This window comes from Panicum virgatum, chromosome 1N (assembly GCF_016808335.1).
Source record: "Panicum virgatum strain AP13 chromosome 1N, P.virgatum_v5, whole genome shotgun sequence".
NCBI lineage: Eukaryota > Viridiplantae > Streptophyta > Magnoliopsida > Poales > Poaceae > Panicum > Panicum virgatum.
Genome location: NC_053145.1, coordinates 11,554,118 through 11,571,807, shown reverse-complemented (window position 1 = coordinate 11,571,807; position 17,690 = coordinate 11,554,118). Strand labels below are relative to the sequence as shown.

Genomic DNA, 17,690 nt, shown 5'->3' with positions numbered 1-17,690 from the left:
TTATGGTGCATTGCGAACTGAAAATGCGAGGAAACAGAATAGTTTCGCCCGATTTATTGTATGTATCGATCGATAGGAATTGAAAGGAAAAAGGGCTCAGACAAGTGCACACTAATTGGAGAAGAGTAGTTGTAGTCTGTCAGCGGCCAGCCAGGCTGCCTTTGCTTTGTCGCTATCAGGGTCACATGCCCTACAAATCCCACGGCTCCTTTCCACTGCCTCCGCATGCATGTGTGCATCTGCTGGCTCTCTCAAACCACATCACTGGTTCGTTCGTACCAAATCACCCGTGCATCCACTTGCATTTGTTCTCACCTCCCAGCAAGTACATACTACGTTTTTTAAAAAAAAAAAGAAAGAAGAAAGTTGTTTTGACACTGGTTTCTATAAACTATACAAGCTACTAGTTCCTCCAAATATCATATACTATGTACGTTTGAAGTACTTGAATGCTAATTAAGATGCTTATCAGATTGATTATCTTGCGAGACCAAATGAGTTGAGTACTACTTTTATTTTGGCGGAATAGCCAAACTCGTCCTCGAACTATCTGCGGAGGCTCACTTTCGTCCCTCAACTATAAAATCGGCCGTTTTCGTCCTCCAACTTTCGTGACCGGGTCGTTTTCGTCCCTAATTTGTCGTTTAGCGCCACGCTGGCGTCCTCGTCAGCAATCCCCGGCCGCCTGCTCCACTTCCTCGCGCCGAGCCGCCGCCGTCGCGCGTGGGAGCGAGCTCCGCGCACCGCGCCGCCGTGGATCTCATCGGAGAGAGAGAGGGGCAGAGGGGCAGAGGACCGCGGGAGGGAGGGAGGGGGCGCCCGCATGGACCAGCCACGGCCGAGGAGGAGGGAGGGACAGAGGAGGCCGGCGTGCTCGACGAGTCGAAGGAGAAGGGGAGTAGGGACGCCGGCGGCGCATGGATCCTGCCGGCGGCGACTAGATCCGCGCCGCCCTCGAATCCTCCCTGCCGGCCTGCGCCCCGAAGGGAGGCCGCCGCCACCAGCCGCCGTTGAGGGAGGCCGCAGGAGGGGCGCGCTGGCGAGGGGGCTTGAGCCCGAGCCTGGCCGCGGGGAGCCGAGCTCCGAGGGGGATGCAGGGGCCATCACCAATCACCAGCGCGCGCGCCACTGCGAGGCCGATGACGCCTGCGCGCGCCACCACGGCGTCCGCCGCCTCCCCGGTGATGCTCTGTCGGCCGCCACCAGGGGTGAGCATGAGAGGTGGCACGCACGCTCGCCGGAGATGGAGGCCGTGGGCTCCGGCGTAGGGGCCGCCATGGCCTCTGCCGCGGCCGGCCCTTCGCGGGCTCCGACGCGCGGGCCGCCATGACCTCGGCCGCGGCCGCCGCGGCCGCCCCTTCGGCGCGGGCCTGCTGACCTGGTCCTGGGCGGCGGGGCGTCGCCGCCAGATCCGGCTCACTCCCGCCGCGAGGACTGGCCACCAATTCGGAGAAGAAGAGGTGCGGGCAGAGGGCGGCACGGATGGAGGACAGCCGGCGCGGGAGGGATGGCCGCCGGGAGGACGGCCGCCGCTGGAGGAGGCTCGGAACAGGGGAGGGCCGAGCTCCGCGCGCCGCCGCGCCGGCCGCCTGCTCCACTTCCTCGCGCCGAGCCGCCCCCGTCGCGCGTGGGAGCGAGCTCCGCGCGCGCGCGCCGCCGTGGATCTCATCGGAGAGAGAGGGGCAGAGGAGCAGAGGACCGCGGGAGGGAGGGAGGGAGGGCGACGGGAGGGAGTCAGAGACGGGGATTGCTGACGAGGACGCGAGCGTGGCGCTAGACGACAAATCAGGGACGAAAATGACGCGGTCACGAAAGTTGGAGGACGAAAACGGCTGATTTCGTAGTTGAGGGACGAAAGTGAGCTTCCGCGGATAGTTCAAGGACGAGTTTGGCTATTCCGCCTTTTATTTTAGTAGTAAACAGTGTGGACAACCGTGTTACATCATACTAGAAGGTCGTCTACAGTTGAGTGAAAGGTCTCCTCTGCCTGTCACATGCATGCACAGTGGCCTTGTAGCACTCCGTGAAGTGTGCAGTTGACTTTCTCCAATCCCCAGTCTTCCCGCCCGTGCCGCATCTCCAGCAAACCCACCGCCCCCGCCCGGCCCCCCCCCCCCCCCGCTCGTCCGTGGCCCTGTTTGGTTTCCAGTAGCATGAGTAGTATAAAAATTTTGACCAATAATTAGGGGTACTAAATAAAGTCAATTTATAAAACTAACTCTACAACCCTGTGCGGCTTCGCGAGACGAACCTAATGAGGCTTTTGACCGCGCGATTAGAGGATGGTTACTGTAGCATCACTGTAGCCAATCATCGATTAATTACCATCATTAGATTCGTCTCGAAAAATTACACATATCTGTGAAAAATTTTTGCAAATAAATTTTATTTAGTACTCCATGCATGCAAGATTCTTTTTTCGGGAATCGTGTGTTGTAGTTGTGCTACTCAAACAAACAGGGCCCGTGTTTTACGTCCTTCTGCTGCTGGGTCATCTGTCCTACGGTACTTTCAGATTCCAAGACACACAGGTTTCGCCCTGTTTCTGTTTGAAACAGTTGGTTTTTCTCGGTACGTGTTCTGCACGAGTTTCACACGAATATACATACATTCCACTTCATTCGTGTCAAATGCTTTTGGGACAAGTTAAAGAAGGTTGTTGCGTTTCAATCATGCATATCTGGGATCAATTATTACATGGAAATATTTCGATTTCGAAGCAGGGCCGTGTTTGGTTCTATAGCGCGTTTTGTGCTAAAAAAGAATCTCGAATGCATGGAGTACTAAACGAATTTTATTTGTAAAATCTTATCACGGATGGATGTAATTTTTCGTGACGAATCTAATTACGGTAATTAAACGATGATTGGCTACATTAATGCTACAGTAACCAACCTCTAATCATGCAATCAAATGCCTCATTTGATTCGTCTCGCGAAATAGCGCAGGAGTTATGGAGTTAGTTTTGTAAACTGGCTTTATTTAATATATGTAATTAATGGTCAAAATTGACTACAGTACCTAGATGAACACCAAGCATGCTTAGCGGAGAGGGAAGGAAAGCGCCTCAACCAACATTATCTCCAAAATATACAAATATTTTGTGCATCCATCCTTGAAAGAAACATTTACAGGTTTGTGTATCAATATCAATCCCTCACCTATGCAAACTAATGGAAAAGGAAAAAAGGAACCAATATGTATGACACCAATGAAGACAAATTAATTCTAATATTTTATTCTGTGATTTAAAAACAGGTCGCCAATAAAAAGGGGTTGCGTTGGAAACTAGAACTCCTAATATAGAACCCAATTTCACACGAAACCAGTACTCCTAAGATACAACCCAATTCGAGATTAAAGTGTATTCTCTTGAAGTTTGTGAAGAAATCTTTCCACAAGGGCAGCGGCCCGAATTTCATTACCAAGGCAACGAAATTACAGAGTTTTCCAGCATCCCAGAAATAAACGAACATCCACACACTAGAAACAAGTGTAGCTACAAGAGAAAAGAAGCACGCGCTCCAAACATCTCCAGATAAACATGAGAGAAACCTCGCAGCAGACCGACAAACCTTAAACCCCAAGGGCGAACACATCGAAGAGCCTAACCCAAAACAACGAAATAGAAACTAGGCGGATCACTATAGCAGAACCACGCCAGCATCTCGTGGTGACGGCCCTTCGTGATGGAAGTTCAGGGCTGCATCCTTGAGCGCCGCAGCTCCAGTCTCCAACTGTTCACGGTCGTCAGCCTTCTGTAAGCCTGCCCAAAAGGAAATAAAAGCCGAAACCGAACAAAACTAATTCAGTTGGCGAGTTAACTCTTATTTTCTCAAAACATACAGCATTTCTCGACTTCCACAAGGCACAGCAAATTGCTGCCAGCCCCAAGTTTGTGAAGAAATTAATTTTAGAAAACTGAAAACCTCAAAATGACAAGCAGGTTATGACTATAATTAGGTTCTTGTTAACCAAAATTTGACTCCTTCTAGGCTTTGCAAGAAAATTCCTGTAGAAAACAGATTTAGATAAAAACTCATAATACGAGAATGGCCTACCTGTTGCGACTATGTTTAGGCTCTCTTTGGCAAAGAGTTAGTTCTCGTTGGTCTTTACAAGCAAGTTCGAAAAGAAACTAGCTTTGAAAAAGAAATAAAACCCTTAAAATACCAGTGTTTTGACTCCTGCCTAAGGGTTACCATTATTAATTATTCTTTTCTACCAAGATTTGGCCCCTTGTGTAAGCTTCGCAAGTAAATTTATGAAGAAGTTAACTTCAAATAATTGAAGCACTCAAGATACGATTATGACCCCAATAGTTCATGACGTGTGGGGGCACAAAGAGTTTGACACTATTTCTTGGCTGACGATTCATAACTGGACCAAATGATCCCTTAGGCTCTGATAAAAAAAAAGAAATGGTCCCTTAGGCTGAGCGGCCAAATAAAACCCAAACAAGGCGCCAACAACTGAAGCACCCAACCATAAAAGGTGAGACACCTTCCAGCAATCAATTAAAACCCAAACAAAAAGGCACCCTAAGGCCGTGTTTAGATGCCGTAAAGGCAAAATGCAAAATTTTTATAAATTATTTGCATGGTGTACTAAATATAGTCGAAAAATAAATCGCATTATACAAATGGACTGTAAATCGCGAGACGAATCTAATGAGCCTAACTAGAACGTGATTAGACACTAAATTACTACAGTAATGCTACAGTAAAATAATCCAATGATGGATTAATTAGGCTCATTAGATTCGTCTCGTAGTTTACAGACGAGATCTGTAATTAGTTTTGTAATTAGTCTACATTTAATACTTCAAATATTAAAGATTTCCTGACAAAAACGCAAAATGCAAAATGATCTAAACACACCCTTAGCTTGGTTTGGTTCCATACTGGCACTGCGTCTAGGCCAAGAGAGAGAGATTTGTTGACACTATTGCCGTGTTCAGTTGGAGCATGGAAAAATTTGCATGTAAATTTTTTGGCGCTTTGACCACTAATTAAGGATATTAAATGAAGTCTAATTACAAAACCAACTCAATTTGGCTCATTAGATTCGTCTCGAAAAGTTACACTCATCCATGAAAAAAATTCGCAAATAAACTCCATTTAGTACACAATGCATGCATTCGTCTTTTTGCGTAAAATTTTACTTAACACGGGTTATAATACACACGGGTAGAGAGAGAAGAAGAAGCAGCAGCAGCCAGCAGGAGGCAAGCATGGAGCCTCACATGGAGAGCGCGCTGCGGCAGGGCCTGTCGGAGGCGGAGCAGCGGGAGCTGGAGGGCGTGGTGCGCGCGCACCACGCGTTCCCGGGGCGGGCGGCGGGGACGTGCACGTCGCTGGTGACGCAGCGCGTGGACGCGCCGCTCGCCGCTGTGTGGCCCATCGTGCGGGGCTTCGCCAACCCGCAGCGCTACAAGCACTTCATCAAGTCCTGCGACCTCAAGGCCGGCGACGGCGCCACCGTCGGCAGCGTCCGCGAGGTCACCGTCGTCTCCGGCCTCCCGGCCTCCACCAGCACCGAGCGCCTCGAGATCCTCGACGACGACCGCCACATCCTCAGCTTCCGCGTCGTCGGCGGCGACCACCGCCTCCGCAACTACCGCTCCGTCACCTCCGTCACCGAGTTCCAGCCGGGGCCCTACTGCGTCGTCGTCGAGTCCTACGTCGTCGACGTGCCCGAGGGGAACACGGAGGAGGACACGCGCATGTTCACCGACACCGTCGTCAAGCTCAACCTCCAGAAGCTCGCCGCCATCGCCACCTCCTCCTCCTCGCCGCGGCCCTCCGCCGGCAGCATGGATCACTGATCCATCATCCTTGCATGTCTTCTTCAATCTTCATGGTGTACCGTACCACCGCACATGCCCGCATGGTGATGCTTCTTGCATTATATTGGTGCTCATTTCGGTCCTCTTTTCATCTTTTCAGCAGCAAAAAATAGAAGAGAAAATGTTGTCAATTTGCTATAAATCATAATCATGCATCAATTGAGTACGCATTCTTCTTCTTCTTCTTCTTCTTGTTTGCTCATCTTAATTGTCTACTAGCTTTTGGTTATTGCAAATCTGATGATGAGTTGCCAAGTTGGTGACATCGATCGAAATGGGGACGGGTGCAAGTTGGTGTTTTCTTTTTTTTTTCTTCTTGGATTGCTCTTTGTAAATATATATCTGCCTGCTCTATCCTTATCCCTGCTGCAATGTCATAATGCCGTCAGTCTCTTGGTTTTTGTCAATCAAGACTGGGTAGTTGGTGTGCCCCTTCCCCCATACTTTTAAGACATCCATTTCTTGTTTGGTTCTCTTGGACTCAACAAGTTTTTTTGAAACGGAAAATATTTTTTTTTGAAACGGATTGGACTCAACAAGTTGATTTGACGAAGAAAGAACAAACTAGTAGAAGGCATATATTTGGAGACTTGGGGTTCTTTAATAATTTCACACTTTGTTCCTGTTCATGTGCTTCAGCTGAAGACTTTGCTTTTTCTCTAACCAAGCCTCTGTCAAGTGGATCATGTGATGTGTGGATCATCAAGGGGAAATTGCTACAGGTACAAACTGGCGGGCTTTAGGCGGGAGGACCCTTCACCTTCGCCTAATTGCCTGCGTAATGAGAAGGCTCTACCAATCGCCATGCATGGCTGGCTGCAGCTGGATTGCTGGTTTCAACATCGCCGTGCCTCACCGCTCTATGGATGTTGCCAAACGTCGACCACGCCATGCCAGGCTGCCAAAGCCCTGCCCACCAACACATACACACTGATGTCAATAGAGATTAATGTAGATCATAATGAGTGTCAAGGGTCTGCAAATAGTGTCCTTTGTCGGTTTTTGTCCAAACTAACTTTTCCGTGCAAACCATGTGAACTTCAATCTGGACCATCGGATCAACATCCCAGCGGCATGGGGGGATTGGGTAATTTTACAATTAACTGCCTGCCCTTGGATTGGGTAATCACACTTTTGTTAATCCCCCTCACACTCCCTCTGCGCCCCCCCCCCCCCCCCCCCCCCTTCCCCCTGGATGTTGATCCGGTGGTCCAGATTAGAGTTTGCACGAGACATGTTCCCAATATCAAAATAATATATATACATGGTATTGATCGTAAAATGTCCCCGGTAACGTATAATTATCTTCAACCATCCGTGATATATGTAAAATCTTTGCAATAGCAAAAGGTTACAAATGTGTAGCGATAGGAACTTGTCACCAAGAAATTACAAAGTGGTTCAGTTATAATAAAGATTACAAAACTGGTTCGACTGCTCATATCGGTTATCACGATTGCATATATACTTTTGACTGAATCATGAAACTCCTACACAAAGCGTGTTAGGAAATTTTGAAATTTCTAAAAGAACAACATATGTTTGAGCAGTTTTCAAAAGCTCAGCAGGATATGTGGTTTCGTTTTACAAATTCCCAACATTTCTTTATCTATATGTACTCCATCTTATCAGTGTATAAAGTTTGCTTTGGAACCAAAAAGTCTTCCAACATACGTATTTTGTATATTTTGAATTTCTCTTACAATATATTGTTGCTTGCTATAAAATTGATGCCATATTTTTTTGCCATTTTTATACGAATATTTTCATGCAACTTTGATACACTAAATGTGTGTTCAATTGGACTAATTGTTAATAAAAAAAACTTGTAAACTTTAACACTTTTGAATCAAAATATGCCTTAGGTGATGGATAGAGGAACTATTAATAATGGAACAAAATGATGTGAAAAATATTATGCTCCCCCGCTCCTTTAGATATGATGTTGATTGGATCAATTGTGAGCTCACCAGAGGGAGTATAGAGTTATAATAAACTAATCTTCATGTGGAGCTTTTCACAGAGAAAAGATGATGAGTTGTTGAGAATTTCCATTGCATGATTTCATTGCTTTCGTCATTAGCATAATAATGTGCTTAATTATATTTTGCCCTTCACGAGAAAACTGGTGTGATCACCTGCTTATTTTTCAAATGTGTTGACTATCCACATATGTGGACACAATAAAGAGCAAAGACCTCGAAATCAAATATAATACTGCAGGTGCTACGAATCCAAATCTAGCTTTGCAGTGCCTCTCTTCAGCAAGTTGTAGAAATAAAATTCATATCATCATATCTATTTGACGCTTTTTATTGTTTTCCGGTGACTTTCCCAAGAAAATTATGACCTAAAGAATCATGTGTATATCGCAAAAAAGGGACCAAGTTGCAAAAAGCTGTGGCCAGCATTGCTTGGTAAGCGAAGCAACTCATCAGCAAGTAGCTGATGCAGTGCCCCCTGCATGGACGAGGCAAAAGAAAGACCCCAAAGAAAAATATTTTTTTCCCACTCTAGAGGGCCCACCTAATGGTCAAAGCCCACGGCGACAACGACTTTATATCTGTGTGTGCATTCGCAAGCTAGTTGCTAAACGCCATCATGATAGCATGAAAGAACACAGGAAAAATACAGAATATAATTGATGTGTTAATTTATTTATTACTAATAATAGGATTAAACAATAATAGGATGCATCTAGAAACATGCAACTTGCATGTAATGAATTAAGTTCATCATGACATGAGTTATTACACTTACATCAGGCAGTGTAAATATATAATGAGTAAAATGCACCGCCGGCCCCTAAATTTGGCAAGGGGTGTCATTCGGGTCCTCAAACTCTCAAAATGCACATCTGCATCTCTAAACTTGTTAATTGATTCACGTGGGGTCCAAAGCTGCCTTACCCTTATTAAACTGCCAGGGTGTCAAGCTGACTGGGCTTGACGTGGAACTGACATGTGGGACCCACATGTCAGACCCACCATCTACTTACCTTTCTTCCCTCCTCTTCAACCACATCTCTGGTGAGCTCCATGGGAGGTGGCGGCGCATCTCCGGGACGGCTGGTGGAGCGGCGACGCGCATCTACGGCGAGGCTGTAACACCCCAGGTGTCTGCACAGTAATTAATTAGGTGTCTGCACAGTAATTGTGTAGGTTTGCTATGCATCATGTGCTTGAATTACTTAAAAAGGATCTTTTTGTAATTATGAAAGGTTATATGTGTAATTATGAATTTATGCAAGGTCCTTTATATAGTTAAATATGAATATAGCTTTTGTGGAGGGTGTTTTTGTAAAATTTCAGTGCATTTAATGCATGGCAGCCATTTTTGCTTTTGAGTCTAGTGTTGAAGTGAATTTGCTTTGAAAAAGACAAATTTCCTAGAATTCAAAATCTCTTCAATGATTTTAATTTTAGCTCTTGAATCTTTGGTCAAATAAATTTTTGCACAACATCAAAGTTGTAGATCTTGAAAAGTTGAACAACTTTCATGTTGGGCACTTTTCCATTTGAGCTTTGGTTTAAAAGTTATCACTGGTTTACAGTTTAGTCCCTGGAATTTTTTGTAATTACAAATCGGCCCTTATCACCATCTCCCACCTCCCTGCTCTGCTTCCCGTCGCCGGCCACCGACAGCGCCGCCCGCCGGCGCCTTCCCGGCTTTTCCGGCCATTACTTCGCCGTGCGCTGGCACCCACGCGTCGCGGACGACCTCCTCCACCGCCCTCTAGCCTCGCGCTGGAGCTCCTCAGCCGTGCCACGCACCCCCGCCGCTTCCAGAACCGCCCCGACGGCCGCCACCGCGACGCCGCCGTGGAACGGCCGCTGCAGAGCACGCCGCCCTCTTCTAGCGAGCGCCCGAGCACTACACCTATCCCAGGACTCGATTTCGTGCATCTCTTTGCTCTATCCTCGCTCCCACGCTGCAGAACACCACCGCCGCCCCGCTTGAACCCCGGCAAGCTCCACCCCGCCGCGGAGCCGCCACTGCAGGCCCGCTCCACCCCTACAGCCCCCACCTTTAGCGTCGCCTCGTCCTAGCGCAGCTCCCAAGCCACTTCCCCTCACCCGAACACCACCGGAGCCACCCCGCCGCCGTGCTCCGAGCCCGCAAGCCGCCGCTCGCCATCGACACCCCCTCTCCGACCACCCTAGCCTCGATTCCAAGCACCCAGAGGTGCGCCTTGAACCCGTGAAGCTCCCACACCCCTCCACCCTCGCCGCCGGTGAGCCCCTCGCCGGGAAACCGCCGGTCAAACCCACGCTCCCCCTCTGACCCGACCCGAGGACCTCGGTTTTGAATTTGAAAAAGCCCAGGGGGCTGTCTGCGATGTCAGTGACTCAGGGGAATAGTGTTATAGGGGCTTGTTTGTAATAGTTTGCTGTGATCTTTGAAATTCTAGATCAATTCGTAGAAAATTCGTAAAATAGAAAATCTTGATGTTTTGGAATCCTCTTGAAGAGCTCTATGCAGTAGAACCAGAATATGTTAGGCTTTAGTTGCAAGTTTTTGCTGTAGATTTTGATTTGTGTTACTAGGTTTATAAATACTAGTTATTTACTCTTTTTCTTATCTGATGCTTGAAAGATGGTATAGCTATGAAATTTTTGTGGTAGTTTACTCTTGTTACACTAGCTTTGCTATAAAAATTTCATGATCAGTTCTCTTGTGTAACTATTTATTTGATTTAATCTTTGTTTAGTAGACTTTAATCATGGTAAATAGTTTCTATTGTTCATAAATCATGAAAATATTCCTGAGTGTTCATCTGGAGTATATTAGCTTGTCCAGGAAGTTTGAGCCTTAGTTCATGGCTAGATCAGGGGCTAAAAATAAATCTTGCTAATCTGTTGTCTGTTTTATTTATTTTCTCAGACTTATTTCGGTGTAGATAAAATCATGAAAAATTCACAGTAGCTAGATAATCCCTGTATAGATCTCGTGTTAAATTTTGAGCTTCTGATCTGCTCTATTTTGAGCTGTGTAATTCTTGCTTTTTCTAGATGTTATCTGAGTAAATGAATTATTCTGACTAAATGGTTAGATGTTTTGGTATGATTTTTACAGGGTAGATTATTTTGTTCATTTTCTGTTTAGGGTAATTTTGGTAGATTTTATTACTATTTGTACTCTGAGTTGTTGTTTTATTTGCAAACCATGACTTATTTGTATAGGATATCACCCCACTTGTTTAGGAAGTTAATCAACTTCTTTTGTACTGTTGATCAGGATACCTTGTGTAGTTAAATTTGGTATTTAACTACTCTATAAACATTTGCCCATGTGTGTATTTATAATATTGTTCTTGCATTACATATAGATACAACTACTTTGTCAGACGGGACATACGAGCTGATTCCGGAGTCTGACGGAGGTGATCTCGAAGCTCAAGTAAACACCGCCGTACTAACTGAAGCCCCGGACCAAAGTTTGGAAGAGCCTAGAGCTGAAATAGTTAGCAACTACCGAGAAGACAAGCCCCGGACATAACCTATATTTCAAATTAATATCATTTACTATATTACTTACTTGTGCATTTACAGTTCTTAGGATTTGAATTGAAACCCTAGATGCATGATCCTAGGAACCTATGTACTGAACACTAGACCTGAGTTCGACTACTTGCTAAGCTTATAGGACCGGTAAAAGTCGAGTGATTGCCTGTCACTCGCGAGCTTTATAGGAATTGATTGTTTACTTTCTGTCATCAATATAAGGACGACGGACGGGGTTGTGTTCGATTTCATGATCTTATGTGAGACCCCGTCTGTGTTGATGAACTTGCTAAGGTCGCGGTGTGTGGTAGTGCCGGTTAAGTTTTTGAAAGTACTAGTCACATGCCGTAAATATGGTACGCGGCAAGCCTAGTAGCCGATTGGACCGGGGAGTGGATATACCTCCCACTCTCTCTTAGGAGTAGGTTTTATTTTATGTTGCGCAACACTACGACTTCTAGGGACAAGGTTCGGCCTTGGAGCCCTGTAGTCGGGGAGAGTGGCACTATCCACAAGCCGGAAAGAAAGGTCAACGGTTGTTTGGGAATGACCCGACGGTGTTCCAGACGTGTGTGCTAGGTTGTCCTTGCAAGGTTGAATTTCGATTCAGAATCGTCCGCCTCTCACGATGAAATGAGACTGCTTGATTGATCTGCCACACAGAGTAACAAGAGCAACAATATTATGATCAATCTTGATGTTTGCTTAGAATTCTACCATGATTGGATAGTAGCTGCTTACATAGAATGGTTAATCAACTAGAATCTTGAAGCTAAAACTTGAAAGTAAGGACATACTCTTTATTGCTTTTCAGCAAAAGGAAAACCAGAGCCTCACAAAGCCTTGCACAGTCTAGCTAAAGTGGGCTACTTATACCCGTTGACGGTTAAGTCTTGCTGAGTATTAGAATACTCAGCCTTGCTGTTGAAACTCTTTTTCAGGTTTGAGTTTCGAGGATCAGATCGCTAGCTTGACCTATCCTTGCTCGTTGCCTCCTGGCTGGTCTGTAGAATGGGATACGTCTTCGGCCGGCAATGACTATGACGAGTGATACCATGCTTGGGCTAGCTTGGTATACTTTTGCGACGTGTTGTAGTCATGGTGTTTCATATTCCGCTATTTAGACTCTGAACTTATAATCATAACTTGTATAACTGTTCTATTTAAGTTGGCTTTGTAATAATGTTTTTAACTGGTATGTAATCGTTATTATGCCTGAGTTGTAAAATTGTGGTTGTAATATCTCTGAACTCGCCTTCGTGCGGGGTATGCTTGTTCGATCCGTGAATCGGTGGTTGTATCGGGACGTTACCCGACAGACCAAAAATTGTTCCGTTTGAAGTGCGTTTAAGCTAATGTTGCATTTATGGTGATGGTTTACGCACTTGAGCCGGGATAATTTAGGCGGTTCTGCCACAGAGGCCGTGACTGCCAGCGCACGGAGGCGACCGACAGGGTCGCGGCGGCTCCCTTATGCCCGTCAGGGGCCGAGCGGCGGCGGAACTCGGCCGCGGCCACCCCCGCGCGCCCTTCCAAGGCGGAGCTGCTGCAGAGCTCGCCCGCGGCGGAGGAGCTTGCCCGAGGAGGCTCCCGCGCGTCCATCCAGGGTGGAGCGGCGGTGGAGCACGACCGCAACGGCTCCCGCGCGCCAGTCCAGGTTCGAGCGGCGGTAGAGCTTGCCCGTGGATCACGCCCGTGACGGCTCCCGCGCGCCTGTCTGGGGCCAAGCAGCAGTGGAGCTCACCGCGGTTGCTCTCGCGCACCTATCCGTGGTGGAGCGGTGGTGGAGCTCACCCACCGTTTGCTCGGTCGCCTCTGTGCTCCGGCTGTTGCGGCCCCGCCGGAGATGCGCCGCTGCCTCACCCCCACCCCTGCTTCGCGGCGCGTCCGGCCACCTCCTCCGCCCCATCCATGTCCACCGGCGTCGGGGCGGCCTCTGTGGCTCCCGTGGAGAAGCCGCCACGGCAGCAGCAGCAGCCGACGGCGGTGGACAAGGCGAGGGGCAGCGTGGCCCACGCCAAAGAAGGAGGAGGGGTGGCGGTGGCGAATCGACCGATCCCGCCGCCGAATCGAGATCCAACACCGGCGCACGAGCTTGGCCCCACCTCCAGCACCTCCGCGTCGAGCTCGGCTCCACCTCCAGCACCGCCTGCCTCCAGCACCTCCGCACCGAGCTCGACTCTGCCTCCTGGCGGAGATGTGGTTGAAGAGGAGGGAAGAAAAGGGAGTAGACGGTGGATCTGACATGTGGGTCCCACATGTCAGGTCCATGTCAAGCCCAGTCAGCTTGACACGCTAGCGGTTTAATAAGGGTAAGGCTGATTTGGACCTCACGTGAATCAATTAACAAGTTTAGGGATCGAGATGTGCATTTTGAGAGTTTGGGGACCTGGATGACACCTCTTGCAAAGTTTTGGGGCCGGCGGTGTGTTTTACTCATATATAATTGCAAAGAACACGCAAAGGAAAAAGAAGAAAATGTTTCTGAATTATTTAATGATTTTCTTCGTTTCGTATAAGCTTGCATAATTAACCTAACCGTTGATATTCTCCAAATACAATGAGTTTCCCCTTCATGATTAGAGTGTTCTCATATCTCATCTTGTTTTTGTGGTGTGTGTATGGAGCTGACTCTCATTTTTCTATATGCCACTGGAATCCGTTTTCCACAAAGAACCATGCACCTAGCCCTCAATTTCGTGATAGGGCCAACATCTTTCGTAGCCTCTGCTTTTTAGTCAAGGCATTTAATAAAAATTATAGTTTCTGCAATGTTACAATATGCTTTCGAAAAATTGTATTTTTGTACAACTTTTTTTGCAAAAGTATGACAATATACTTCACGGTGAAGAATAAGATAAGAATTAACAGCATGTTCGAATGGGCAGCTTTTGGCTGGGCTGATAACCCAGGGTCAACTTGTGACCGTTGTCACACAAGGCTACTGTATCTACAGTGTGAAATCAGCCACCAGCCCAGCCAGTTGAGTGCAATCGAACCAGCTGTAAGTGTAAGGGCTTGTGTAGAATTGGGAATGAAATAATAAAATTAATTTTCTGGGATCCCTTAAGAGTAGCTTGAACCATGAATTTTCTATGGGATACTGTCATGATGTGTTGCAAAGAAAAAGCTTCAGCGAATCAGCGTGGTTGTAGGCCTATAGCATCTGCTATAGTACCTGATCTTTCCGGCGCCGTATGTAGCACTGTTAAGGTTGACACAAGCATAAATAGTCTAGTTTATCACGTCTTAACTTGAGGACTGATTCAGATCAACTCTTACACAACCAGAACCGCCACAAAACGACAATAATAATAATACTCCTAAGACAAATAATCTATCCGTCCACGGTTAGCATTGTTCCCATTTTGATTTCGTTGTGAGAATAATGCCCTGACTTGTTTCCCATATTTTTGACTTTTTATTTTTCTTTCCACAGCTATGTTTGTTTTATTTGTGCCATAGGAATATATTATATTTTTTTACAAAGAACCATGCGTCCACCGGTACCATGACCCTCATTTTCATAATAAGCTTCGCAGCCACAATTTTTAAGAGATCTAAATATTAATTGAGTAGTTGCAATATTTTCACAATTTATCCCTAATTCAAAAACGCAAAGGATAAAGGAGGTGCTAAGGGCTTGCTTGTAATCTGAGGTTAATTGAAGTTAAGTTTCTGGAATTATACAAGAACAATCAAATATAATTCATATGTTTCTTCAAGCTACGGAGTGTGGTGCACGTAACGTTGATGCATGCTTGTTCTGTAAACGCATCCTCCGTTCACTCACATTTATGAACATACAACATTATATATTTCCTGTGTATGCCGCTGAGAGTCTAGACCGGTGAGTTTTCATGTGTATGCCGCTGAGAGTCTAGACCGGTGGGTTTTCAGAGGACGAATTTACCACAAGTGACACGAGCCCCTACCTTAAAAGAACATCAGTTAGTCTAAAAGACACCACTACTACAAAATTGATTTGTAGGAACACCCCGATTTTTTCAGAGACGGTTCAAAATTCCATCCGTTGCTACAAATAGAGTAAGATTACAGTAGCATCCGACCCACTCCTAGAAAAATATTTTTAGGAGCGGGTCACCCCCTCACCCACTGCTAAAAATGATCGTCATTTTTAGGGGCGGTTCATGGCTTTACCCGAACCTACAAAGAGCATTTTTAGGGGCGGGTGATGTCATGCACCCGCCATGAACCGCCCCTAAAAATGGTGGCATTTGTAGGGGCGGGACATGGCCTCACCTGTTCCTACAAATCTATTTTTAGGGGTGGGTGATGGCACGGCCCGCCCCTACAAATGGTTCGACACAAAAAAATTCATAACTTTTTCATATGATCTCGGATGAAGTCAAACTTTATATCAAAATTGTAGAGAATTATGAAAACTTTGTAGTTGAAAACTTTGTAGTTGAAAACTTTGTAGTTGAAAACTTTTTCATTTAAGATCATCTAATTGTCCAAAAAATTATTACAAGGTCTCTAATAGCTATAACTATATAGTATCTCATATAACTCAAGTCATACTTTGAAGTTTCGACAATTTAACCTTTATATACATTGAAGTATACTTGGCATATTTTTTATGTTTCTATAATTCGCAATAACCATAGTGTAGAAGTTTCACATTTTTTAATTTGTTTTGCTATATGTAAACAATTAAATAAATTTTCAGATAAAATAGAAAAAATATTTGAACATCAGTTACCATAAAAAAACATCAGTTAGTCGAAAAGACACGCATCTGCACTAAAATGAAGATTCGAATATAGGTGAAAAGATTTTACTATAAATAATCTCATCAGCTTTTACTCTTTTAGTGCTAGTAGAGCATCTCCAGCAAATTACTTATCTCACATATTTTATATATTTTCTCTCTCCATCACAAATCATGTTTTAAACATTTTTGGCAGTGTTGTAGCAGATTACTCAAATTATAGGCCGAAGGGAGAAACCCTCTACATTTGAGTACGGAGGAGCTATGTTTTGGCATTCACTAAAAAATACTTTAGTATTAGTGATGGAATTGGTAATTTGTTGGAGCACTTTCTATTACCAAAAGAATGAGTGAGTAATCTGCTAAAGATGCTCAACTAGGACTAGTTTATCATCCTGTACTAACCAGAACCCCACGAAACTACAACAAATAATGGTACACCTCAATGTACAGGTGCGCAACGCGTTCTTCGAAAGTGTGTGCTCTACGACTACGTGATCGACGAGATGGCTCGCGTTAATCTTAATTTGAGAAAAATAAACAAGAGGGTGATTGATGGAATTCCATCACAGAAGCGCCCAGGCTTGTTAAATGGGCCGATTGTGTACCGTACCATTTTGCTTCGGCTTGCGCAACAGCGGCCCATATGCTTGTGGCTGGTAGCTCTATGGATGGATGGTTCTGTACTGTCACTGATATCAATGTTTGTCTGCATAATCACGGCCCATGAAGGGATACAATATTATTGGTGGTTTTTTCTTTTAGTTTTCTTAATTGATTCATTTGGAACAAATATTAAGAAAAATTGCTCCAGAAGGTGGAATATTTTTTTATTATGTTAGAAAAAATTCTTACAGAAGGTGGGATATTTTTTTACTGTGTTGGAACAATTCTTCTAGCTTCAAAAAAAAATGTTCCATGCTAAAAAAATGCTCCACCAAAAGATCATCCATTTTGAACATTTCATCGTAGGAAATACAGTGGTGGGGTCGGATTTTAATTTGGATATAAGGTTTGAAAAATGTAGCTTTTTTCTTATTTAATTTCTTGTTGGATCACGTGCCTAATCCATTATTATTTCTATATGTCATTCGCGCGCCGCTCCTGGCCCTTTCAGAGTGTCCACGATAGCAAAAATGATGTGCTCCGCGCGATGTCCATCCGACGGTCCCGGTTTCGCTCCCTTCCTGCACCCCAGAGCTTAGCTACGTGTCGTTTCTTCATTGGTTCAAAACTTCTGGGCTTTTGCCGACCGACCGCGAGTCCTCCCTGCTCCCTTGCTCTTATCCTTTGGATCTGGTTCGTCCGTTCTCCTCTTCCTCCTTCTGTTCCCTTCCTCCGTCAATGCGCTTCCGCCCGTGGAGCTCCTTCCGTCCCGGCCGCTTTTGCATCCGCTTGCGCATCCGCTTCTGTGCAATCTCGTCCACGCGCTCCTAGTCGGCGAGCTTTCCCGGCGTCTTCGACTTTTGGCTCTGCTGGCGTCAACGCTCTGGCTGGTTTCCTTTTCCCATTGGTCCGATTGATCTGCTTCCCTCCTGCTTATGTATTGACTCAGCTGCATCTATTTTTTTAGAGAAAAGGTTTCCCCCCATTTTACTCAAAC

General features: G+C 45.7%; 1 protein-coding gene across 1 annotated transcript; it reads left to right on the top strand.

Annotated features, from left to right (window-relative positions):
* Positions 1 to 5,157: 5,157 nt before the first annotated feature.
* On the top strand, positions 5,158 to 6,974 carry LOC120655152 (abscisic acid receptor PYL9-like). Its single transcript, XM_039932867.1, has 2 exons — positions 5,158 to 5,892; positions 6,488 to 6,974. The coding sequence occupies exon 1, from the start codon at positions 5,234 to 5,236 to the stop codon at positions 5,825 to 5,827; it is 594 nt and encodes a 197-aa protein (XP_039788801.1). The 5' UTR covers positions 5,158 to 5,233; the 3' UTR covers positions 5,828 to 5,892; positions 6,488 to 6,974.
* Positions 6,975 to 17,690: the final 10,716 nt, after the last annotated feature.